The sequence below is a fragment of the Nycticebus coucang genome, chromosome 3 (genome assembly GCF_027406575.1).
Source record: "Nycticebus coucang isolate mNycCou1 chromosome 3, mNycCou1.pri, whole genome shotgun sequence".
In the NCBI taxonomy this organism is placed as follows: Eukaryota; Metazoa; Chordata; class Mammalia; order Primates; family Lorisidae; genus Nycticebus; species Nycticebus coucang.
In genome coordinates this window covers 49934790-49962238 of record NC_069782.1, presented here as the reverse complement: position 1 = coordinate 49962238, position 27449 = coordinate 49934790, and the positions used below count along the sequence as shown (strand labels likewise).

The 27449-nt window shown below is 35.8% G+C and overlaps 1 protein-coding gene across 1 annotated transcript in view; it reads left to right on the top strand.

The window, feature by feature from the left end:
• TRHDE (thyrotropin releasing hormone degrading enzyme) overlaps positions 1-27449 on the top strand; it is a 497375-nt gene that overhangs the window by 365027 nt on the left and 104899 nt on the right. The window contains exons 8-12 of the mRNA XM_053585572.1: positions 10940-11005; positions 11869-12056; positions 16998-17086; positions 24750-24883; positions 24969-25024. Coding sequence (XP_053441547.1) covers positions 10940-11005; positions 11869-12056; positions 16998-17086; positions 24750-24883; positions 24969-25024 — 533 coding nt within the window. The remainder of the gene's footprint in view (positions 1-10939; positions 11006-11868; positions 12057-16997; positions 17087-24749; positions 24884-24968; positions 25025-27449) is intronic.

Genomic DNA, 27449 nt, shown 5'->3' with positions numbered 1-27449 from the left:
TTTAATATGTCAAAACTATTTTATGAAAAACTACGTGTTATAATTTTGTGGCTTGAGAGGGATGTTGCAAAGGCCTATCCCATGTTATATATTCAGAGCCTGGCTTACAAAAGGTTCAAATGCACTCAAAATTCTGTATTTCTGAATTTGTCTTTCTGTCTGAGGGAGACAGAGCTCCAGGTTAGCTCGACAAACAAAGAAACGGTGGTGTCCGTTTGTTATGCTGAATCTGATTTTCTTTTGCCATCAGTCTTTACAGTAACCTTCTCTCAGCCATTCCAGGTCTCTCTGTGTTTATTTTACAGATCATTTTTTTTTCTTTTAAGAACAAAACACATATAAATGTTAAATATCTGTTCCTAATGTTTTGTGCTAAAAACCAAAATTCTGATTTCTTTTCCCGAACCAGTGTTGCCTAGTTTCATATCTGTCGTCCACTTTGCTCAACTGTCAGGTGTCTTCCGTCACTGGTCTGTGCCACCCACACATCACTTACGACGCCCCTGGTCTAGGTCAGACACCATGTTAAGTATCAAATATTCAGGACATGCTGTCCACAGCAGATATGGCCCCTGTTCTCATAAATCATATAATAGGATAAAGAAGATACAAAATAAATATGGGAAAAAATATACGTATCCATAGTCAGCATGAAAAGTGTCAGGAAGGTGTGAGCGTGTAGCGGGTGGGTGGGTCTGAGGAGCTCCGGATTGTTCTGGGGCTCCTTCATGAGAAGAAGGTCAGGATGCTGAGGTCTTAAAGTAGAAAGAAATGGGGGTATAGGGTTTCCAGGAACGGGAAAGCTTTTGCAGAAGGCCAAGACAAAGAGCAAGAGCGTGTTCAAGGAGAAAGAAGGTGTTCCCTTTTCTCCACATCCGCGCCAACATCTCTGGTCTTGGGATTTTGTGATATAGGCTAGTCTCACTGGAGTTAGATGGTATCTCAAAGTAGTTTTGATTTGCATTTCTCTGATGATTAAAGATGATGAGCATTTTTTCATATGTCTGAAGGCCGCGCACCTGTCTTCTTCAGAGAAGTTTCTCTTCAAATCCCTTGCCCAGCCTGCGATGAGATCCCTTGTTCTATTCTTGCTAATGGTCTGTGAAGCTAGTGAATGATGCCCCATGATTATATCAATGTACACAGCTATGATTTAATAAAAAAAAAAAAAGGAGAAAGAAAGAAGAAACTTGAGTCGAGGAGCAGGTTCTGTGAGAACAGGAGGTGAGAGGGGCAGGTCGCAGTCAGTCCTACACAGCCCAAACAGTCTGCACTAAGAAGGCCGAATATTATTCCAAGTGCAGTAAATTATATTAAACAATTTTAAACTGGATGTGGCTTGGCTGTTTTTATACTATTTAAAGGAGTTGTCTGGTTAATTATAACAGCACACTGTGATTGAGGTAGTCAATATACCAAGACAGGAATTGGGGGAAAAAATAAAATAAGGATATTTTTATACTCAGATGAGAGATAATAGTTAGATAATAGTGGGTAAGCAGAGGCAGAGGTGTATTCCAAATATTTTTTTAAGGTAGCATTAAGTGGACCTAGGGATAAATTTGTGCAAAGGGTGATGTGAGAGGTATGGGATGGAAAGTCAAGAAGCAACCTGAGATTTCTGGGATGAGGGCTTGTTAATTCTGAATGAAGGAAATCTACCATGCTTCTAAGTTGACGGGACATTTTAACCATCCTTACTGAATTCCCATTAATATGAGAACATCACAGAGAACTGTGATCGAAAGCCCTCTGATTTCATCTGGTACACAGTCTAATCGGCTTTCTGGGATGAATTGATTAGTGACAGAGAGAGAAGTGGAGATAGTGCGTGTACTTTGAGTTTGGTGTCGGCCTTTTCTAAGCCTTTATGGTCACCTGACGGTCGGTGTCCTTATGGCTTTCGTACCAACTTCTGTGCTGCTGAGTCAGGTAGTGCACCTGTTCCATGAGCATCCGTGGTCCTGTCACCTCAGTGAGCTCTGTGCAGAGTAGGGTGAGGGTGCTAGAGCCCACAACTCCAAGAACCGCCCAAATCCTTTCTCTAAACCAGCTTTCCTCGCATCTAAGGAAGCTTTGGTGTCGATGATTCCCCTCCCCTCCTCTCCTCTCCACTCGTTTCCCCTCCCCTCTCCTCTCCTCTTTTCTTTTTCTTTTTATTCTTTTTTTTCCCCCTCCACAAGCACTTTCATCTCTTAGGTTGGTCTATATCATTTCCCCTATTGTGCCTCTAAAATACTTTGGCTTCTCTTGGAGGGAGACTAGAAGACAAAGATGTTGACCCTAGACATTTTTTTCCATTGAGCTTATATTAAAAGAACTGGAGTTTCCCAGTTTTCTTGTGGGGCTGGCATCTTTTCTCATAGGTGCTTTATTTATTTTATGTCATTTTCTGTGAACACTCTTGTCAGGTAAGTACTATGTTATCTACATTTTTTCGTTAAAAAAATTAAGGTTTAGAGAGAATAAATATCTTATCCAAGATCACATGACTGGTAAGGACCAGCTGGATTCTTATCTAGTTTTTCTAAATATGTATATTAATTCTTTCTCAACTAGATTGCATTTTCTTCTCAACTAGCCACCAGTGCCAGGACTGAGCGAGCCAGGAGGATGGAAGAAGGAGTTCCATATGCATGACTACAATCAGGGGGCCTCTGGATTTATGGGAGGCAGTGCATTTTTACCAGCCAGGACATAATTTATCTACTTTGTGAGCTTGCAATGGTCAAAGCCCGCTATCAGGGCATTCTGAAAAAGCAATTCAAAAACTTCATTTTTACCAATAGATTCACTTTATGTACCGGTGATATTTCAGGCTAGCAGCAAAAAGTGAGAGGTGGGGATATTTTAGTGCCCAGAACACCCCCTGTAGACTGTGACACTCACACCATTTCACTGATCCAACAGGGACAATATTGCCACACTGGTGGTGTGCCTGCATATTGAGGCATTGATAACACGAACCACGATTACTATCTGAAAACAAAAGTAACGTGAGAATGTCATTGTGTATAATTAAAACACAAACAAACAAGAAAACCTTTCATATGCTGGCGGGTTGTTTTGATTTAAAATTTTCTGATTTTCTGCTACATTTTGCAACCTTTTTGCAAAAGTATATTGATTTTTACAAATTTAACATTCATTGGGTTTAGTAATGGATATTTAGGAGACATAATATGCATTTTTGTTCCTTGAGGAATATCTGAGTATTCCCATATCTAAGAAGTGGTAAGTTAGCATAAACAAACACACACTTAACAAATCAAATTTTTTTTTTTTCAGGAGTCACCTCAGAGCTAGCACAGCATCACTTCCTTTTTGTTTTATTGGCCAAAGCAAGTCATATAGCAGAACCCAAAGTTAAGGATCAACAAAATTATAAAGTGCAGGCACTGATACAGAGAAAGATAAAAAATTCGAGTTCAATAGTGCAGTCTCTCATATGTCCAAAGAGTGAGTCCTAGTGCTTAGGATTTTAACTTCAAAGGATTTTTAACTTGATTTTAACTTAGGATTTTAACTTGAATCTTGTATCTATCCCACTCCCCACATCTAATCTGGGGCCCGAACATAAAATTTTCCTAGGTATGTGTATATAATCTTAACCATTGTCCTCCTTTGCCTAAAGGAACTTTATTAAAGTACCACTTCTTTGATTCCTACCAAAGGAATGAAAACATTGACTCTATATTCATCGTTACAAAGCAAGTCTGTAGCAATGTAGTCCAAGAATGACATGCAATCATAATTCATTTTTCAACTATTGTTCTTTTACAGTTTTGTTTCTTAAATGTGTTCTTCTTTTTTTTTTTTTACTATAGTGTCTTGAAACTGCTATATCTCTAAAAGTTTGGTAGTGGTTCTTAGTGGTTCCTAGTGGGTTTCCTTCTTGGAAACATACCACATTTTAATACTAAAAAGAGGTTTCAATAATTATTTACATTTTTTAGTCCTTTTTCTTAGCTAATAGAATTAAAGTGCAAATAATTTTTTTAATTTTTGTATAAAACTTTCTTAGTGCTTTGTTGCTTATTCTTACTTAATCTCTTAATTTCCAACCAGTCTCCAGATATGAATCCAAAAGAACCCCGTGCTTTGTGGTTGAGCCCTCTTTGTTTTAGCTGGGGATCCGCAACTGTTCCGTCCTGGCTTGTGTTCCTCAAGGTCCGGGATGTGCAAACATCCTCCGACATGCTTGGACCAGGGTTCACATGGATTTTATCCAACTCTTGTGTGACAGTGCTGTGATCTGACACCTCTAATCTGCTTTTGTTGTTGTTCATGGATCCCCTTAAGATCACTTTACTCTAATAATGGAAATACTTAAAATTATGAGTTCCCAGTTTAAAAGCTTCTGCTCTGGAAGTTCTATTTAAGACAAAAGTTTTCCTTTTCTTATGTGGTGGATATAGTTTCTATTTTTTTTATTGTTTCAGTTTCATTGAGGGTACAAAGAATTAGGTTACACTGTTTGCATTTGTTAGGTAAAGTCCCTCTTAGAGTTGTGTCTCGCTCCCAGGAGGTGTGCTGTACACCGTGAACCTCCCCTCCTCCCTTCCCCTCTCTCCAACCCTCCTTCCTCTGCTCCCACCTTGAATTGATTGGAGTTTTTCACTTATGTGAGTATGTATTATGTGGGATGTGTACACTATGGAATACTACTCAGCCCTTAAAAAGGACGGAGACTTTATATCTTTTAGTATTAACCCACATAGAGCTGGAACACATTCTTCTTGGTAAAGTATCCCAAGAATAGAGCAGCAAGAAAATTCTAATATGAAGCCAGTAGATGATCTAATACATACCCACATAAGTGTAAAACAATTATTTTAATTTTTGTTGTTTTTACTCTCTGCACATTTGTGTTCATAGAATGTTCTGCATTTCATTTTAATTTTAATTTTTTCCCCCAACTTTCTTGTCTGCCTTTCTTAAAAAAAGATTAAGTAAGTGGCTCTTTTCCATTCACAACACAGTGAAAGCCTAACAGATTCATTAACAGATCTTGGCGTTCTTGAGCTTCTATTTTGTTTAAGTTGTGAGAGATAGTTTCTATTTTTATTTCTTTACGTTCACCAAGGCAACCTAAAGATGTTTTTGTTTTGTTTATATAACATGTTGGTGTTGTACAAGTCAGGATTTTGAGTTGCAAGCAACAGAAAACAAACTGGTTATATTAAGGAGAAAGGAATTTACTTGAAGGGTGTAGGGGAACTATGGAATCACTGGGAAGGCTGAAGAGTTAGGGTTGTAAGATAGAGAGGAAGAGCTAAGGAGACTCAGAAATCAGGAAACACAGCTGAAGCCATGTGGTAGGAGTGGCCGGCTGATTCCTGTGCCATTATTAGCTTGTCTACCACAAGACCCTCAGCGTTCCCATTATAGAGAGTAATGTTTCAAATATTCCTGCTTTTTTGCATTAGTCTTTTAAGATTCCCCGTTATTGAGAGTCATATTTCGACTATTCCTGCTTTTTTTTTTCATTAATCTTTTAAGATTCATCATCCAGGGATGAAGCACCTACTTTTCCAAGGCTAGAGCACATGCCTACATCTTAGCTGCCAGGGAACGTGGGGAGAGAGTATTTAATATTTTGTCTCTTTCATTTCAACAGTGGGAGGCAGAGTTTTTGCCCTCCTCCCAGATTCCATAATGAGTTATTGCCCCCATATAAAACTGATGTTTATATGCTGGAAAGCCAAAAAAATGACAAATTCCCACCACAAATTTTTTGAGAGGCAGTGATTCTTGATAGAAGACAACAATATTTCAAACCCTTGCTTCAGCCTTCCCATCACACAGTCAGGAAAATCAGTGCTGTTTGCCTTGAGTTTTCCAGAATAGTCTTACAAGCAGATGGGACCCTAGTTCTTAGAGACTGGGAGGTAAGATGGAAGGAGGGGTCTCATTGGAGAGAACCCTAGCCCTGCTGGCAGCCCATGCATAGCTTTTATATCAGCTGAGTTCTGTTTTTATTTTTCCCAAGTTCTCATCCTTTTCTGAACAGCCTCGTACTTCAGATGATTGTGTCTTCTTTAGGGTAAAGACCGAACAATGCTTCCTTAAGATGCACTAATAGGTTTTTACCAGATCACATGATCTAATTTTGACAAATGAGAAACAAAGGGAATCCACTGTGGGATTTGAAAAGTTTTCCTGATTCTTAAAAAGAGGTTGTCACGAAGATGCTCTGTTCTTTCTCTATACGATGTCAGGTCTGACTGATGCTGACACCACCACCGCTTCAGACCTGACATCACCACCGCCACGCAGTCATGAACCTGACAATGAAGCTAAGTCATAGGCAAAAATAGGGCCAAAACAATTCTAGAGGAGAGTGGCCGCAGCTCTGTCCTACCTATTTTTAATAAGAAGGAACAAATATTGCTATTTTAAAAGTCTTTGTGGTGTGTATTTCTGTGTTACTTGTAGCTAAATCTGTATAAACCGATCCATGCAGGATTTTTGGAGCCATCCTTCCATGTCCCAAGGAATAAACCAAGTGTGTGGTTGGTCCTCTGCATGAGCAACTGAAGACCTTGTTGATAAGCTACCCAGCATTCCATAATTCCTTCCATGTAAACGTTAGAAGATAGTAATTCTTTCTTCCTCAGCTCAGCTCACTTTCTTACTTTTCTCTTTGTCTTTATTAGTCCCATTGACTTTTAATACGTGGAATGTTATGAACCATGTCACTTGTTAGCAAAAGAAGAGAAACAAAAGTGTTTTCGTCTGCAGTAGTTCGTAATGTTGACGACATCATGTGCAGTTGCACGTATCAACGCAAGTTACGTATCTGACAAATATACACTGAAATAACAAATTATGCCCTACATGAGTATTTAAATGTGACATTTTGAGGGAGCCTGATGAATAAAAGAAATCTCTGTTTACTGCATCATGAGTTATTAACAAAAAGACATTATACAAAGAAAGACAAATCATAGCACATATATTGAGCATCTGTTGTGCACCAAGATGCTGGTTCACCAGTGATGAACAGGAGGGCGGGTCCTCGCTCTCATGCAGTTTACAGACTATGTGAGCAGACTCATCAACAGGCAATTACAACACAGTGTGAAAAAGGCTCTTCTATAGTGCAAGGGTGAAAATATAAAAGGGGTATTTTACTTAGAAGCAGGAAGGGGGTTAGAATGGGCAGGAAATGATTCCTGGAAGAAATGAATCAAAATTGAGTTTTAGAAATTACATTAAAATTTAACTTTTTTTTTTTTTTGCAGTTTTTGGCCGGGGCTGGGTTTGAACCCACCACCTCCAGCATATGGGGCCGGCACCCTACTCCTTTGAGCCACAGGACCCGCCCCTGAAATTACATTAAAATTTAAGTAGGCAAAGGAGAAAAGACTATGTAGATAATTGCATGTAGAAAAATGCCTTGGGTCTCTTCAGAATGTGGCAAGTGGCTAAATTGAGGCAGGCGGCAACGAGTCATGCCAAATGAGAGTAGAGAGGTACAGAGGGATCAGACCATCAGGGGCATTTTTAAATCACATTAAGGTGTTTAGACTATATTCTGAGTGTAGCAAGGATCCACGTGTGTGTGTATTCAATCAGAAGTAGTCTAGCTTCCCAGTAAGGACTAGATTAAAAGGGGCATAGGAGAAGCAGGGCAATCGCAGAGCGGTTGTCAAACAGGAAGGAGAGGGAACATCTTGGAGGAATATTTAGGTCATGAATCAGCAAGATGACTTTTCGGTGGAGGTGGGTGGAGAGGTCATCACTGGGCAGGGGTCTCCTGAAGGAGCTGACTGCGGGGAAGTGAGTTCAGTTTTGTCTGTGAGCCTCGGTCGTCTTTGCGGCCTCTCTCCTGGTGTGAGGTGTGGGTATGCAGTTGAGTGCACAGGGATGGTGTTTGGATGTCGGAAGTCTCTGAAGTCCAGTGCTCTTATTTATTAACTGATGGTGATAATATCTATCTCATAATATGATTGTGTAGGTTGAATGAGACAAAATATAAAACAACACACACAGTGCTAAAAATAAGGCAAATGTTATCGTTTTCACATACAGTGTTCTTTATCATTGTCAGTGTGGTTTTTGCTTCTGTTACCCAGTTCTATAGCCTGAGATGATTAAAAAGATAACAGCTGACACCTACCCATGTTTATGGTGTACCAGGCACTCTTCACTCTTTTAATGTTGTTGGATATGTTGGTCATTCTGAAAGTTTTGAAATATGCAAAAATCAAGAAATGTGTAATATACATGAATGGAAACAAATGAAGCCCTTCTGGCAACATGTAGAAACCTGCATGGGTGAATCAGAAAGGACGCTTGTCAAGTGCCTTTCTTGGAAGTGAAATAAGAAACCAAAGCCCAGTCTGTCTCAAAACTTTAGTAGTGACCCATACATATAATGAATCATTTAATCCTCAGAAAAACCACTTGCAACAGTTTTTTATCATCTCCAATTTGTAAATATGACGATAGGCACAAAGAGATTAAGCAACTTACTAAAGATCTTACAGCTAGGAAGTTTTGGACCTTGGATTTCAACCAAGACAGTCAGACTCCCATTATTGCATTTTAAAACACTGCACCATGATGCCTCTCCCCCTAGGAAGATGTACTGGATTATACTCTTGTTTAATATGCTTTTAACTGTCAATCAGTCTATATTATTCATTATGTCCTTTAAGAATGTTCTAGTGGTAATTTTTGTTTTATTCCTTTCAATAGTTCTACTATTTCTGAAATTACCTAGTGTAGAGAACCGATAATTCTGGTCAAGTTAACGTTAAAGCATTCTTCTATTTTATGTTGTGATGTCAAATCTACTACGGATGGCTTTTTATGCACATAAATGTAAACTTAAGATTTCCATTTCTAATTCGTATCTCCAAGCACTTTTATATCCATTCACTTATAAGTTTGAAAGGAACTTAAAATGTTTTTATTCAATCACAAACCAAATGTGTTAATTTTGCCAAGTGGTTATTGTAACAAGACTTGGACAATTTCAGTCACAGAATTCTTCCTAGACAAATCACATCTCAGTATGTCCTCGGTAACTTTTCTTCACCACTATTTCCCAAACACTTTAAAAGTTGTCTGGCACATGTCACATATTCTGTATGTGTTCTAGAATGAACGAATGAATGATTATTAAAAACACACTATCTTTTAAGTTTCCCTGTAGTTCTGCAATGACAAAGCAAAATTTCCTTAACTCAAGATAGGTTTATGTGAACGAAAGGCTAAAATGACTAAGGAAACGTTTTTCATTTGAAGAAAGGTTGACATGTGTTAGATTCCAACTATTTGTGAATATTGGGCCTGCCAGGAGATAAAAAAGTTATGTTATCTTCCTTAAATAGCATGGCAGGCAAGTTGGGAGTTGCTTCGTAAGCCTGGATAATTTTCATTCTGGCCTGTTCAAAATGGATATTTGAACCTTATTCTGAACTGGGGAGGAAATCAAAATATGTGTTGGGTAAGCACATATTATGAATAGGTGTTTACTACGGGAAGAAAACAGTCCCAGTATGTTCCACCCCATAGTTCTTCATTTCCTCTTTTGCATTATCCTAGCAGCACTATCCTTAAATAGCACCCAACAGTAAATAGTTCTAATTTTAGTACGTTTTATTATAGCATCACTAAAATAAAGTGCAAGTTTATATCTCAAAAGTCCAGTTGTTCCCAAATTTATTCATTTAAATGCTAAAAAAAGCATAAAGAATGATTTTCAATGTTAAATTTGAAATAATCTATTTAAATATCCGTCCCTGGTTTTCTGTTGGAAAAGCCTCATATGGCAGGTTCAAAGCCAAATTTGGATTCAGAATGCCTGTTCAGAGTATATTTTCAAGAAAATTATTCCTAACACCTGATGGCAATGATGAGTTTGTGGCTGCTGAGTGCCGTCGGCCATCGCATCTCTGGGTGGGAGTCGTCTTTCACTGTCTATGAGCTGCTGGCAAAAGCTGCCTCTGTCACAGGTGCTACAATTTGTATTTCAGAAAATTCACTTTCCCAATTTTAATTCCCCAAAGTAGCCCACTCTACAAAAAAGTACTAAAAGGAGTCAGCATTTTTCTTCAGTTCAGTACTTTGATGTAAATTAGGATTTTGTCTACTTTTTACATGCGGTAGAGATGATGGCATTTTGAGTGAAGGAGGAGGCCCTTTGCTTTACAATGTAAACACTATTTTCTATTCATTTTTCTGCTTTGAAATTAAGAATAAAAAGTAATGCAAAGTAGCCTCAAGTAAATTAACATTGACAATATGACAAACCATCCTTCTTAGAAGGGAACGAGCGTGAATTAGGTAGAAGATGTATAGATTTAGCACTAGTTTTTGAACCTGAGAAATTGAAAGTTCTAAGCCCCCAAATATTAAATAAACTTAGGAATTACCTTGTCTTATACCAGTGTGTTTAAACTCACCAAAATAAGTGCTTATCATTTTTGTAATAGGCAGCCTGTCCTTTGCAGAGAGACCAAGGAAGTGGAGACAAGACTGTGGAGAAAAGACTCAGCAGAACAGCCCCTCTGACTGTCAGCTCACATCAGGGGCTTTCTTTCCTTTTTCAATAAAAAATATTTCTTTTTCAAAACTTTAACACAAAGGCCAGATGGAAAAGTTTCTCTTAAATATTTTCACTGGAGAGGTAGTTTCTTTGACTGAAGTGACTCAATTGGAAGATCTTTGACCGTGGAAATCTGCCAGAAATGCATGACCATCTCCTTTAAGAGTTCAATGTTGTTTGATGCTGAACTGGGAGATATGCTGTAGTTAGATCTCTTTGGGAGATTTCAGAATGAGATCTTTCATCTTTTTGCATGTCTCTCTCTTTCCGTTAGTGCAGTTCCAACAGATGAAAGTGGTCAACTAAGGTGAAAAATGCGTGTGTTTACTGGTGATCACTTAATCTTTGAATTGTAATTATAATCTTAAATTCTTGTAGGATTATTTAACCATTCACAAGTATGGCAATGCTGCCAGAAATGATCTCTGGAATACATTATCAGAGGTAAAGTATTAGAAGCTCAAATATCTAAAACCTCTACTTGAATTAAGTTTATAAAACATTCATAACTTTTATTGAAACTGACAGTTTGTTTTTACTTTCATATTTCCCACTTCCTCATATTGTTTTTTTTATGTTTAATATTATGTATTCTAAAGATAATGGGGTTTAAAATTACTTACACTGTAAGTCACACTTAGAGAAACCGTGCCGATTTCAATCATGACAATAGTTCTGAAATATAATTTTAATGTCATAAGCTATTCGTTAAAGAAAGAAGTATCAAAGTTTTAATTTTTCTCTCTATAAAGAGGACACCAAAAAATGAATATGCATTTTAAGAAAGGAAAAAAATCCATATTAAAAATGTAATACTTCAATATATACTGATAGCAAAAGATGAATACAAGTCACATTGAGCACCTCTTGTAATTATAGAAGTGAAATGTGACTTGAGTATTATAAATTTAATTTAATACAGCTTTTTCTTTTCTTAAATAGTGTATATATTTTTAGCACCCTCTGTATTAATTACAGATATTTAAATGTGACCCTAAACATACTGAAGATACATAATGCTGCAAGAATTTCTTTAGCAATAAAATATATATTTTTCTATTATGTAAAAACTTCAGTGTGAAGACAATCGTCCCTTTTTATTTTTATGTGTACTATATATACATATATATATGAAGCATAACTTCAGACAAAACCATGAATTTTACTAGCACATTGTACTGACTTTACTGACTTTGAATGTTTTCATGTTTAAGTTAATTGTTAAGGGGATAATGAAATTGGCTTAATGTTAGTTATGTTTACAATTCATGCTTATAAAACTAATTTGTACAAATTTTGTTATAAAGGCTTTAAAAAGGAATGGAAAATACGTAAATATAAAAGAAGTTATGGATCAGTGGACACTCCAGATGGGTTATCCTGTTATCACCATCTTGGGAAACACATCCACCACCAACAGAATAATAATTACTCAACAACATTTTATTTATGACATCAGTGCTAAGACGAAAGCACTTGAACTTCGAAATAACAGGTACAACTATCTTCTACATAACAAGATTGTTGTATTCTTATATTTCACTTTGAATTTTTAAATAGCATTGATAATACAATTCCAACATGTTAAGTGAAGGATCGCTTTCATTTCTTTACTCACACATGCTATTTTCATTTTGGTTCTTCCATCACTCCCATTTTCTGGATAGCTTTTATTCTTATGGGGACCACATACCAAGCTTATTTGTTTAGAAAGACAGAATTTTTAATTATCATGGTGATTTAAAAAAATAAGATGTGATTTTTCACTTTTCCTCATGAATGTTTCTTGAATTAAACTCAAGAAAGTTGTGTTGCAGTGAGTTAAATGGAATTGAGCAAGCTGTGAGATTTATAAAACAAATGAGGAAAGAAGCTAATAATCCAGAAAAACTAATTAAGCCAAACAAAAATCTAAACTAAATAATGTCTGAGTCAAAGAAACTTAAAACAAATAATGTAAAATGATCTAAGTATCAGTGCCACCAAGTATCAAAAATATGTCCTCCTTTCCTCATTTTGAGTGTTTCAAACCACTGAGCAGGCACCATAGTTAGAATCTTTCTAGTATATATATATATTTTAATTTTCTATTGAAACACTTATTTAATTACTCATAACTCAGCTTGTAGGATTTTTTTTCTTTTCTACTTAATGTTCTCTGACTATTTAGTGTCTCATTAAAAGCTGAACCAAGGAAAGATAATACAACTTAAATTAGTCAGTTTTATTTCATATAAGATGCCGTGGTAAGAGGTTGGACAGGGTTGGGGGACAGGGAGGGAGAGAGGTTAATTTTAACAAATAAATGGGACGTTTGCGTTAGGTTACTCGATCCATCTCCCATTACCTGAGAAAATTAGTAGTCTGATTTTATCATCCACTGTATCTAGGAAATTGGAACATACATTAATTTACTTTGTTATCTCTAAGAAGAATGGAAATTGTTCTGAAGAAGGCAAACTCCGAAACTTGCTATCCAGAGAAGTAATTTAGGATTCTTGAATGTTTCTGGTGATGACATTTCGAGTTTGACTTAGGAAAGCAGGGTCTTGAATCTCCTTCTCAGCATGCAGTCCACATTACCTGCACTCACTGCCCTTAGCAGTGTCGTGCTGCTTGGACTCTGCTGACTCTGACCGTGTGCTTCTTTACTCAGCCTGGATTCGCTCCAGCTGCCAAGTGCTGCTTCTAACCATCCACCACCTGGCCCCAGGTTAAACATGCTTAGGAATCAACCCTGGCCTTGCCAGGAAGTACATAAAAACTACTTGACTGTGGCGAAGCTGGAGAGATTCAGGGCAGGCCTTTGAGAATGATCGGTCTGACATAAGCATCACCGAGGCAGAAAAACATAAAGGACACACATGACAGAACAAATTTTGAACAAAAATATTCTGCCAACCTATAACATACATCAGATGTACCAGCTACAGGGCTGTCTCTTTACATGAAGGTTTCTCCCAGGCTGTCTCCGCCAGCATATGTAACATCTTGATTGCTTTGCTTTTGCCGGAGTTATAAAAGCATATGGATGATTTTGAACCCTGAGATCCTGACATATAAAATATTAAGATATTACAGGGCATCCTTGTAGTCTCAAAAATGATTTCCTATTATTTTTAAATGATCTAGCTTGCAGTGGAAGATTTAATATTTCAGATTTGTATTGGGGATCATTGGCTTCACTGTAACAATTTTGAACAAAGCGTCACTGCCAGTTTGATCTGACTTTTGTATGTAGCCTTCCTAGATCTTTATTACAAAGCAAACAGTTGACGGAATAAAGCCTATTGCACATCAATACCAGAAATCCTGTGAATTGAGGGTATTTTCTGAGCCAGGATGATCAATTCTTTGCCTTCATTTTTCTAAGGGACACGAGAGCGTCATTACAGTGTGCCTAGAACAGTTTTAATGTACCCAGTAGCTATGTTTTTATATGTAATAGTTGTTTTACAGCCTAGAAAAGAAAGATCTTTCATAACTAAATAAGCACATAGAGTTAGCTGATATGTAATAGAGTGTAAGATAAATGTTAGAATTTTGATACTGGGGAGATTGCTAACTTGTGTAGCCTTTTTTCTTTATGAAGTTAATGTGTTGCAGTGTTAATGTCTTCTCATACACTGAGAAACTTCTCCAAGTTCTCTGCTCCAGGGAGTTACGTTTCCCTCCACAGTCATTCTTAACTTCTCTTACTGATCTGATGGCAGCACTATCTGAACAGTTTTTAACAGGGTCCACACTAAAGCTTCACTGACACAAGACTATTTTTTAAAGATTTATCAATCAAGTTAATTTGGACCTATTCTTCCCTATGTCAGTGTAATCATTAGAATAAATTTTCTTTATTATAAAAATGCAAAATACTCATGAAGAAAGGTAGTCTCAGGAACTATTAAAGAGAAAATGTCCTGGGGTTCTTTTAAAATGCATTTTTTTCTTTTTACTTTTTTAATGTTTAAAATGAGATGACTAAAATTGAAGTTAAACTTAAGCTGCTGGAACCCAATCTAATGTCACAAATTCTCAAAGTCTCTTTCTAAACACAACTGTGACAGTCTTAGATTTCTTTGCAGCGTACCAGGCAGGGCTTTTCATTCAACTGTGTTTAGTATCTCCTACTATTTTAAGTTGTAATCACGAAACAACATAATTATCATGCTTTATTTGATTTTAAAGTGAAATTTATGAAAAGACCAAATAAATTCACTTGGAAAATTATGAAAAATGACGTGTAGTACAGATAGCCCTGCTGTTGAGAAGTGAATACGTATTTCAGATGTGCATGGTAACTTGTCACTTTTAACTGTTTTTTTGCTGAACTGGGGATTTAGGTTTTGTGTATGTATACATACCCCCCAAACAGACAAATATAGAATAGAATACAAAAACATTCTTAGGAATAATATAAAAGTCTAGCTCTAAAATTTTTACACTATGCCCCAATGTTTCTATCCAAGTCGTATATTTAACTTGCCTCTGAACAGCTATGTGATGTGATATCTGACATTTAGAGTTTTCTGTGTAAATGCAGATATTTGTGTGAATCCCTTTCCTGTACTTTAGAGACATTTTCTAAATCTTAAATATTGAAACATACCGACTTTATCATAATCTCAAGTTTTTTAGAAGAATACAATTTAAACACATGCAAAAGTATGTTTGTTTCTATTAAGTGCAATCAAAATTCCACCAACATTCTATGATCCTACTGCACAAAAGACACATTTGTCCTTTCCAAATCAATGTGAATGATGTACACTAAAAAGTCAAGTTTATAAAGGTAATCTCTATCTCACCTACGATTTAATTTGGTGCCTTTTTATTTTACTTTAATCCAAGCCCATTCAATCGAGTTTAACAGTAATTTATGAAATGCCTCCTGTCTGCAGGTTTTTCCAAGATCAAGGTATACAAAATGAACTCACAAGTTAACTTGAGAACCAGACCCAGAGTAGGGCAGTGTTATCCCTCTACTAATCATTCCAATTAGCCAAAAGAGATGCATCATTTGTAGAGAACAAGTATTAAAGCAATGTACCCATTCTCTCTCTCTCTTCCAAGGTAAATATGTCGTTAAATAGTTAAGGTATATTCTTAGTCTTATGTTAGAGGCTTGGGCTGTTGTTCACCACCTACTATCTGAAGAATCAATGTGGAGTCCAGTATTAGTGTAGAATAGCGTCTCCACAGAGTTGGCACTGACAAACGTTTTCTTATTAATAACAACAGATAATTCAAAGAATTTTAAACCTATTGTTTTGACATTCAATGATGTAAATAGCAGTTGGTATAAAACTTTTTCCAATCTTCTATTTGGATTCTTTACTATTACTGAATTCTGTTTATTGTGATACAAAACATGAAATGATTAAATAATCAAATTCCATTTGATGTATTTCCTCTCCCTGCCAAAGACATATTCAATGAAATATTTATTGCCCCAGCATTTTTCCTGAAAATTTTTCATTTTTTTATTCATTCTCATCATTATTGAGCTCATGTAGCATCTCTTATATTTCTAAATTAAAAAAATATTTTTCCATTACTAAAATTTTTGGCTACTCTGTTGCTAATGGTGCAATGATGGATGAAAATAAACTTACTATATGCCAATGATGGAAACAAAACATAATGATTGGATTTACTGTAAAACCATCCAGCATATTTTATGGTGACTCACTTGAGATTAAATTGATACTACTTCATGTACAAGTATAGCACTCACTTTTATCCTATAAAAAGGTAAATGCTAGAAAATGCTTCTCTTTGGAAGCTGAGACTCATGTTGGTGGATGATGCTTTGACACAATAATTTGGAAATTCCATTTTGGAAAGCAGAGTGTGAAGGGTTTACCACAATATTCTTTATATTGATCTGGATTTTAGGGGAATCGTATTCACTTTACTCTTCTTTCTTTTTTGCTGAGTAACTTTAGGTATATCAGTGAACCTGTCTGTAAAGTGTGTTCCTAGTGACCTGCAGAATCATCATTAAACAATAAATAAAGAGAACATTTGAATGTGAATACATGAAGCCACTGAAATGTGTGTCAATCTAGTACAGAGCCAAATAGAAAGGAGTTGTTTGTAGATTTTAATCAATACACAACGTGGTTCGTATTTATAGATGTTAGTTACTTGTTATTTCAAATGTAAAAGGAAAATCTGTTTTTCTTTCAAGATAATTGTTTCGTTGGCAATACTGTTTTTGCACTGAAGTTAAAATTCTTGGAGGCTAAGACTTCTTAGTGGCTTTGAAAGAGTAAATTCATCTTTCAGACTTATTTCTTATTTTTATGACTGGGAAGTTCTTTTTAGTTTCCCTAAAAAGAAGAATCAGTATCACATAGAAAGTGAATGGGAAATGTTTGGTATTTTCTGGTTTTAATATAGCTATTTTTATTCTTAAAGTTTCTCTTTTATTTTGCAGTTACCTGTGGCACATTCCATTAACTATCGTGGTAGGAAATAGAAGCCATGTGTCTTCAGAAGCAATTATTTGGGTGTCTAACAAATCAGGTAAAATGTACATTCTCCCCCGAGGTACTATCTGGATTCAGACAATAGTTTAGCAACTTAACTTCTGGTTTGAGCTGTTATAAAAAGGTGAATAAAGACAAATTAGGAAGGGAAAATAGAAGAATTATAATCGCCTCTATAAAATTAGGTATAGTGTAGCATAGTTTCTAAATAGTCTATTTTCGTCTGCCTATATAATTGCTACATTTGTTTCTAATCTTAGCTGAGTTAAATGGTGTAATTTTATAATTCCTAATGTAATTAAAATATAATTATAAGCCCCAAGAGAACAGTGTGCTAAATACTAAAATACATGCTTTATTTTTAAAGCCACTTTCTTGCTGTCTTCTCTGTAACCGACTGTCTCTTTAAGGGATGAGAGAAGAAACAGCCTCTACAGAATTATATAATTATAGGGTTAGAATGGAGGGTCTTGGACAGGTCATCAAACCACTTCTTAGGTAGGGTCAGACCTCAGAAAGCAGGGGAAGATGAGATCTATTCTCTTTCTAAATATCTTCAAGTAAGATAATGACTTATTTCAATTTACTGTCAGAAAGCTATTTCTTTTTTTTCTTTTTTATTTATTTTTTTATTGATATTAAATCATAGCTGTGTACATCAATGTGATCATGGGGAAAGCTATTTCTTGAATCTGTAGGCTTCATGCTACAGTGTGAAATGGCTTCCTTTTCTCTGTGCTTTCCACTGAGGTGGAGAAAAAGTTAATTACCATCTTTTATGTAACATTCATTTAGATTTAAATGGTCAAGTGCGTTCATATTTTGTTTTTCTCACTCCTTTCTCATACACTATTAATTGATGTTATTTTACTTTTTAGTAAACATATTTTAAACAGCTATAAATATTTTATTTTAAATAAGATGAAATATAGGAATAAATAAACATTTTTCCCTTCAGTCTTGCTACTTAAGGGAGATTTAAGTGCTCAATATACATATATACATTCAAGAAAAAGTTCTCACAGCAAAATCTAATAAGGTTACCAAAAAATATAAACACTTGTTGTTTCAGGAATATTTTTATTTAAATTTTCATGTTATTGTATTTTAACACATAATCACATATTATGAAAATATATGCTTTCACTTATGTACATTGTATGTAAAACATTGATAACTAATACAGTGATGCACTGAGGTGGCTCACACCTGTAACCCCAGCACTTGGGAGGCTGAGGCAGGTGGATGGCCTGAGCTCATCAGTTCAAGACCAGCCTAAGCCAGAGTGAGACCTCTGCTCTAAAAATAGCCGGGCATTGTGGCAGACACCTGTAGTTCCAGCTACAGGGGAGGCTGAGGCAAGAGAATTGTTTAAGCCTAAGAGTCTGAGGTTGATATGAGCTGTGATGCTACAGCACTTCATAGAGGGCGACAAAGTGAGACTCTGTCTTAAAAAAAAAAAGTGTGTTCCTTTTAAATTGCTTTTTGTAATCTATTATTTTCATTTCCTGGAAGTGGTATCTATATCGTGATTCTGAATGTTACTGTCTTATTTGCCTTCATACTTCATTTTTTCGTATGTAGTAATTGAATATGTCTACATAGGTTATGAAATCATGAGTGAAATCAGTGAGTTGTTATTTTAATGATCTTACTGTTAGAATAAAGTCATCCTTCCACAGGATTGCTAGGATGGTCTTCAGAAAAAAAGTAAACATTTGCCTTTGGAAGGTCGGATGGAAATGGGAAATTAGAAGAGGGTAAAGATGCTGATTAAACATAGGGATTAGGATAAAAGTTCACTTTCAGGCAGTGGGAAGACTCAGGGCTGGTCTGATTCTTTTTTTTTTTTTTTCTTGAGATAGAGCTGCACTCTGTCGCCCTGGGTAGAGTGCTGTGGTGTCCTTATAGCTCACAGCAGATCTCTTGAAACTTTCAAGTTCAAGAAATCCTCCTGCCTTAGCCTTCTGAGTAGCTGGGACTACAGGCGCCCTCTACGATCCCAGCTAGTTTTTCTATTTTTAGCAGAGGCATGGTCTTGCTCTTGCTCAGGCTGGTCTCAAACTCCTGAGCTCAAGCAGTCCATGCATCTGGGCCCCCAGAGTGCTAGTATTGCAGGAGTGAGCCATCATGCCCGGCCCTCTAGTCTGATTCTTATTTTATAACTTTCCTGGGTCTATTTTCTCTAAACTGCGTAGTTATTTTCATGCCATTATTCATGGTATTCTTATCCTTCAAAGATTATTGAAAATAACACCACAGCTTTCCATGACCAATAACCACCAATTAGGTTTGATAAATTTTTTCCTTTAGAGTCTTTCTTTATCATTAAGGAATAATAACAATGTCCCGTTCAAATCATATTTTTACCTGAAATATTAACTACATTGATATGCATGGTTGTTGTACATGGCTGCACAGTTTGCCTAATAACTTAGGAGGTGATATTTACATGATGATGACTTAAAGGCACACTGCCCCACTCCAAATTTGTGCAATGTGTTATCTGCCCAGTGTAATGTGTCATGTTCTATTACATAATAGCAGAATTCTTTGTTGAATATGAATGGAGGATTTGAAATGTTGAGGCTTTTTCATGATTTCCATATTAAGTAATGTAATGTTTTCTGAAAATTTTGTAAATACAAAAATCTGAAAAGAATTTCCAATAGGAACTTAAAAGAAAGACTCCCTTCCTGTTTGTCTTTACAGCCCTACTGTTTCAATTTTGTAATGAAGTCCTTCATTCAGATAATGCACAAAAATGTAACACCAAACAAGGATTAAGAAGGAAAAGGAAAGATAATATTAACTTTCGTCTCCTTTTATATCTTGTTCCTTTCAAAACATTACCAACTAATATTAATGAAAATTTTCTCCATAAAAACAAGAAGAAAATAAATATTCCGGTCAATTTTTATCAACATATGTAAAAAATTTCCACATTTACTTTTAACAGCCAGATCAAGGTTTTTATAATTTTTCATTGTCAGTGTTGATATAGGTCTGATCTCACAAGATGTTTAGGCAACATCATTGATGGGTAATATAAAATATAAATTTGTTTGAACCATCATGTATTCTTGATGGTTCAGTTTTTTTAAAGAACTTTGGGTGAATATATAATTAACATCAAAGTAAGGCATAGATCTTTTTAGCCTAAAAATTGTTTTTAAACCAAAGTTTAAGCTATTAAAAGCAGGTTGAAATATTTATCCTTTTTCATTCTTACTATGAAAATATCAAAAACTCGTGTGTGTGTGTATATATATGTATGTATAAATAGGTAGTAGTTTGCGTGTTTACTTGCTATTCACTAACCATGAGTGAGGAAGATAAACTGAAGGCCAAATGTTGGGAGTGGTGGGGAAAGGTTAAAATAGAAAAGAACCTGATCCTAAAAATTAGAAGTAAACATTAAAACTAGAATAATGCTCTAGTGCCTTCCTCACATGTTAGTACATTTGGACTCAAAAAACCTTTAAAATGAACATTGTTTTTTTTTTTTTTTTGTAGAGACAGAGTCTCACTGTACCGCCCTCTGGTAGGGTGCCGTGGCGTCACACAGCTCACAGCAACCTCTTAACTCTTGGGCTTACGCGATTCTCTTGCCTCAGCCTCCCCAGCAGCTGGGACTACAGGCGCCCGCTACAACGCCCGGCTATTTTTTTGTTGCAGTTTGGCCGGGGCTGGGTTTGAACCCGCCACCCTCGGCATATGGGGCCGGCGCCCTACTCACTGAGCCACAGGCGCCGCCCTAAAATGAACATTGTTATCTCCACTTTACAAAGGAGGAAAATGAGCCTTGATAAATAATTTGCTCAAAATGTCATTCAGTTAGTTAAGATCTGGCTTTAGGTGCTTGGTTTTCTTTTCTCTTTACACATCCTGACTCTACATGTGTGGGTCTGCAAAGACACACAGGCTCACATGCACGCGCGCACACACACACACACAAACACACAAACACTGGCAAGATCTTACTACTTTGGTAGGTCACTGGGTAAATCTGTCAGTCACTCAACACTATGTCTTTGGATATAGGCACATGGTTCTTCACAGGTTTTACAGAACATTCTCATTTGATTTTCACAGATGTCCAGTAAGGAAAGTTATTATGTATTTTTTTGTGTCACATTGTTACCCTTGTTATTATGGTAGACTTAAAAAAAAAAATTCTGTCAGGTGCGGTGGCTCACGCCTATAATCCCAGCACTCTGGGAGGCCAAGGCAGGTGGATTGCCTGAATTCACAGGTTCGAGACCAGCCTGAGCCAGAGTGAGACCTCGTCTCTAAAAGTTGCCAGCGCTGTGGCAGGCGCCTGTAGTCCCAACTACTTGGGACACTGAGGCAAGGGAATTGCTTGATGCCAGGAGTTTGAGGTTGGTGTGAGCTGAGACGCCATGGCACTCTACTGAGAGCAACAGAGTGAGACTTTGTCTCAAAAAAAAAAAAAATTCTAATTCTCTGCCTTCAACAAATATTGGGTAGAAATGCCTAATCTATTTCCTTTTTTATTACAAAAGAAAGGATAAAATATAAGACCTTATATAATACCAACTACTCTATACATTGATATAATCTAAGTCTTATGTCAGTTTAGATACATTCTAAATGTAATTTTTAATTATTATTACCAACACTCAAAATATGACTTCCATGCTTTTTATTATGGTACTCATCAAATACCATTTCTCATTAGGCTATTGGAGAAGATCTCTTTAAAATTCATTGCTTGCCATTAGTTAATTTGAAGAACATTTAAGGGATATAATTAGCTAAAACTGAAAAGATATTTAAAAATCTATTACAAAATCTTTCAGGGAATCATTTCTCCAAAGATCTCATTTGTAACAAAGGCATAAAAATATTCATGAACAGTAATAACCTTCAGCTTTTTAATGTAAATTTAATAATGGCATACCTAAAAACAATAGAAACCTGTCTTTATTCTGGTCAGACAATGTAGGAGGTGCAGGGATTATTTTCCAATTTTAGTGTACATATCAATTTTAATTTGACTATATTCTACCCGTAAGTTATTGAATAGAGTAAGTTTAAAAACTACAGCCAAGTGAATCACCTGGGGTTAAGTTGTGCTAATTATCTAAAATGCAAACAGGAAGTAAGTTTAAAAATAGATTTAATAAAAATCCATGACCATTTCAAACTTGTAAAAAATCTAAATTATGTGTTCATATATTAAACTTGATGCTTTAATGAAACTTTTTGAAAAAAGAACACTTCTTAAGTGAAAATTATGCAGTTTACTCTTATCTCAAGTGAATTCAATCATAGTTTTAATATTTTTGTTATAAAAATATTAGTAAATTTAAAAACAGGATTACTCAGGAGAAATAGTTTTAATACTTATTCACTGAATTCAGAAAGGATAGACTGAAATCTTTATGAGATTATCTTAGTTTAGTTTTTGGGAATGCCATATTGTTAGTTATTTTTGTCATTTTTATATTTGTAAAATGGATGTGACATTCTAAAATGCTTCAAAGCAATTGTGTGTCTAAATATTAAAATTTTGAAAAATATAAATTATAAAATTTGACACTTGAGAAATAACTTGAATTTTAGAAAAATATCTGATAGATTTATTTGTCCAAGTGCTAGGGACTAAAGAAGGTAAAATATCTAATGAAAATAGCTCCTTCTTCCATGGAATCATAGGATTGGACAGGTCATTAAGGGCCATTGTTTGGCCTTCATGTTATAGTAAGACAATTGAGAATCAAGGAGAATCAATTACCTACACTCAAATATTTATGCATAGGAGAGCTGAAACAGGAATCCACCTTTCCTACACTATTCTAATTCTTTTTCTTGTGCTATTTCCCCCTTAAAAATCAATATAAGAATCTGAAAAAATGTATATCATATAACAGTAAAAGTGTTATACTGGTTTATATCAATAGAGCATAGCATAGGAAAAAAACAAACATTGAAGTCAGGAGACCTAAGTTGAGCCATTAGGATAATCCAATTCATACATCAATTCCAATAGACACAATTTGCAGCGATAGTGAGAAGTTGAAGTGATATTTGAAACATTAGAGATTGTGTTTTTACATTCAGTGTATTTTTTGGTTTAAGTACATTTTGTATTACTGCAGATTTTTGAAAATCAGTCCTCTGTGAGATGCATTGGATTAATTAGACAACCCCATTTCAGACCTGAGAAATGAATGATTATGGACGAGTCCCCAATAATCTCTGTGGTGTAACCTCTTCTTGCGTGGCCTCTCCTTGAGGTCAGAGTACTCTGTAAATTCATTCCTTCAAGGAAATAAAGGGGAAATTTTACTTTCTATTTGAAGTATGATGTGCAAAAACTGAAAATGACAGAAGAACTAGAGATGTGTCCCCTGCTCAGACCTGAATGCTCAGAGGCATTGTGTGCATGTGATGTATTTTATGATTTTGAGTCATTGTAGGTAGAAAAATGATGTAGTTTTGTTTTTTTCCACTAGGTGTGTATAAATTTTGATCACGTTCGTTGTGTAAATTTTATAAGTACTGAAGATCAAAGACAAAATTATTAGACTTTTAAAATGTGGTTCTGTGAAATCAATAAGCTTAACTTTACGAGAGAATGGGGTTCTCTTTCTGTGCCATCCTTGGAGGAGTTAAATAAATAAGAATTTATACTATTGTTTTAGTGCCTTCCATTAATTGAATTAGCTGGTGAACACAATCCAGTTACCATGTTCCAGAGTTATTCCAATAAGAATTTATTATCTTTATTTCTAATTCTATGTGGAAATATTAGATTCTTGAACAAACAACATTCCTTTCACTAGCATTATTCATGATGTTGAAAAAAGTCTGTTATTTATTAGTATTCCCAAGAAAGCGCAGGAAAAAAAGGTGAGAAACAGTATTGACTTTCAAGGAAATGAGCTCTGTTTTTTAATCACTTCCTTACTAAGCAAAATAAGAAGACTTTGCATCTGAAACCTTTGCTTTTACTTGAGCAGCGTATCATCCACAATCACCTTAGAAGCTGCATGAATATAACAGGAAATTTCTAGGTAACACTTATTTTGAGAAAGGAAATTGTGTATAGTCGACAGGGATTGGACAAGAACAAAATTGTTAATTATAATAAAACAGTTAATTGAGTTAATTATAACCATCGAAAGTTTTGTCCAGCAAATTCTAGATGCGGGAGGGGAGGGAGGGGGGAGGTGGGCAGAGGGAGGGTTATTGGTGGCATTACACCTGCCATGCATTTTACAAGGGTATATGTGAAACTTAGTAAATGTAGAATGTAAATGTCTTAACACAATAACTAAGAAAATGCCGGGAAGGCTATGTTAACCAGTGTGATGAAAATGTGTCAAACAGTCTATAAAACCAACGTATGGTGCCCCACGATCGCATTAATGTACACAGCTATGATTTAACAACAACAACAAAAAAATTCTAGATGCGGGTGATTAATTAAAGAGTAGCTTTCAATGAGGTATTTAGGAAGGAATTCTCTTTTAACTATTAACATTATTATATGTAGGATTTTGCCTAACAAATGCAATCAGTGTAATCTGGTTTATTGTACCCTCAATGAATCCCCAACATTAAAAAAAAAGAAATTAAAATATTATTATATGTGGTATAAGAAAATATACTCCGTTCTATTTGCACCCTTAAAATTTAAAATCTTTTTACTTCTGAAATGCTATTTTCAGAGCACCACAGAATATCTTATTTCGACAAAGGAAACTGGCTGCTGGGGAACATCAATCAAACTGGCTATTTTAGAGTCAACTACGACCTAAGGAACTGGAGATTATTAATTGATCAATTAATCAAGAACCACGAGGTATACTATGGATTTTCTCATAGAAGATCTCATTTGGTATGTGAACACCTGCCATTTTACTTCTAAATTATTCCTTTTTTTCTAGGTCCTTTCTGTCAGTAATCGAGCTGGTTTGATCGACGATGCCTTCAGCCTAGCCAGGTAGGTTTTCCTATGGATCCCCAAATAAACACTTTTTTTTTTTTTTTTAAGACAGAGTCTCACCATGTCGCCCTTGGTAGAGTACTGTGGCATCACAGCTCACGGCAACTTCCAACTCTTGGGCTTAAGTGATTCTCTTGCCTCATCTTCCCAAGTAGCTGGGACTACAGGTGCCCACCACAACACTCGGCTATTTCTTGGTTGTCGTTGTTATTGTTGTTTGGCAGGCCCGGGCTGGGTTCAAACCTGCCAGCTCCAGTGTATGTGGCTGGCACCCTAGCCACTGAGCTATAGGTGCCGAGCCCCCACAATAAACACTTATAACATTATTAATATTTTGTATTATTTCACATCCAACTACTGTACAACTTCCTCTGTGAAACTAAACACTCTATGTTTCTTGAATTTAAGAAATTAAAAAGAAAATGTCTATCTCATATTCTTTGTGTTTGGTTAGATATGAATTATAATTAGTGTCCCAAACTCTTGATCAGTAGTAGCTACAGGCTATTTCCAAATCATAAACTTGATCAATTTATCTGCAAGTTCAAGTTAACACTCTGAAGATTAATAATGTCTTCTCGATTTCATTAATGAATGTTACAAAATGACCATTTTGCCATATTTAATTTTTGTCAGAAAAAAATCTTCAAATATTAGCAATTTTTCTTGGTACGTATAGCAGTGTGTTTTTTTTTTTTTTTTTAGTTTTTTAAAATGTGATCCATGATGGGAAGCTTGTACTGCAAGACAGAAATAAATATTCCACTGGATAAAAAGGTTCTAGACAAAATATATATCAAACTTGTATCAGAAGATTTTAGTTGTGCTAGTTATGGTGATATTTGTGCTATGTTTATAATTCAATTTACATTAAAATCAGTTATTCTATTAAAAAGTCATTAAAAGATGAAATGCTGATCATGAACTCAAGCTATTTATTCAATTTTGAGATAAGATGGTAAAATAAACTCTGGCCTTTATATATTTGTACTGTTTCACATCCAAGTACATTTTCAATGTTAATAATCCAACTTTCCAAGCTACAATTAAGATTTTGGGGTAACTCTCTTAACCTACTTTGTTCTTGTGATTTAGATCTAGTTCTTCTAAGATACTTACATGAAACTAGGTAGTTATGTGTGTGGTGATGTGAACACGTGATTTATCGTAGCAATAGGCATCGTTTCATATGTGGGACCTGAAACTGTTTTTGTAGTATATGCAACCAAATTCAATTCTCTTCTATATGTTCAAAAGCACATCACACTCTGTGGCCTTTTAACCGTCTACGTAGTGAAAGGCTTGATAATTACTTTGACTGAAGCAAAGCCAAAGTTTGGAATAAAGTTACAGAAATGAGTTTTGTGGATTAAGTAATGGGAGGGAGAACACATACAGCAGGATAAAGAGGAAATTTCCTTACTACCCTTACTTACCCTTTTGCTCTCCTTACTACCAGTGAGGAGGTCAAAAGCCATCATTACTGCTTTGTTCATTTGGTGAGTGAGGCTGCATCAGTGCCTCCTTCCAGCCAGGCATTCTGTAGAATTGCAGGTACAAATTTGAATGGAAAATCTAAGAGCAATGTACCAGCAAGGAAATTTCTAAAGAAATCATACCAGTTGAATGTAGTTTAGTGAGAGTTGGGTGGGGTTTGCTTCTAGCAAAGGTAAACAATGGCTATGCCAGGCTGCAGCACCATGTTATTGGGCAAAAAATTTAGAAATAACAGAGATGGGGAAAAGTCCTGCTGAGACAACCATATGTGGAGATAATGATTCAGATGGAGCTTTTGCTCTGAAGGAAAATATGAACACTTTGAAGAAAGCATTAGGTATGATAGAAAAATTATTTTGACATGGAAGTTTAGAGAGTCAAGAGAGTACTTAATGTAATATTCCAGAGACAGAGAGAGAGAGAAGTGTTGAGAGCCCCATGGAAAGGGTTAGGCGTTCAGGGAGAACTAATGGCATTGGCTAAGAATTATCACACACAAGACACAAGATGGTGATCTGTGTTATATATAGTAATTTGTTTAATTCCCACAATAACATTAGAGATATATAAATCTATAGTACTGTTACTTCCACTTTAAAAATGAGGAAATAGAGGCTCAGGGAGGTCATGTGACTTGCCTACAGTCCTACAGTTGACAATGGCCAGGGCCAGGGCCAAGGCCTGGGTCCAGGTAATCTGGCTGCAGAGCCAATGCCATCGAGCACAGCACTTTGTCACCATGCTGGTTCTTAGCAGTAATATTATTTATTTAATATGTAGTAAAAAAGGGAGGCAAAATAATAGAAGGACTGAGGGGTTTTGAAACATTAGTTCATAGGGATCCTTAAGGGTTTGAAATGATGGTGAGGAAGCCAACATAGAGGGCTATCCTAAAGACGGAAGATGCGTGGAAATTGGAGGGAAG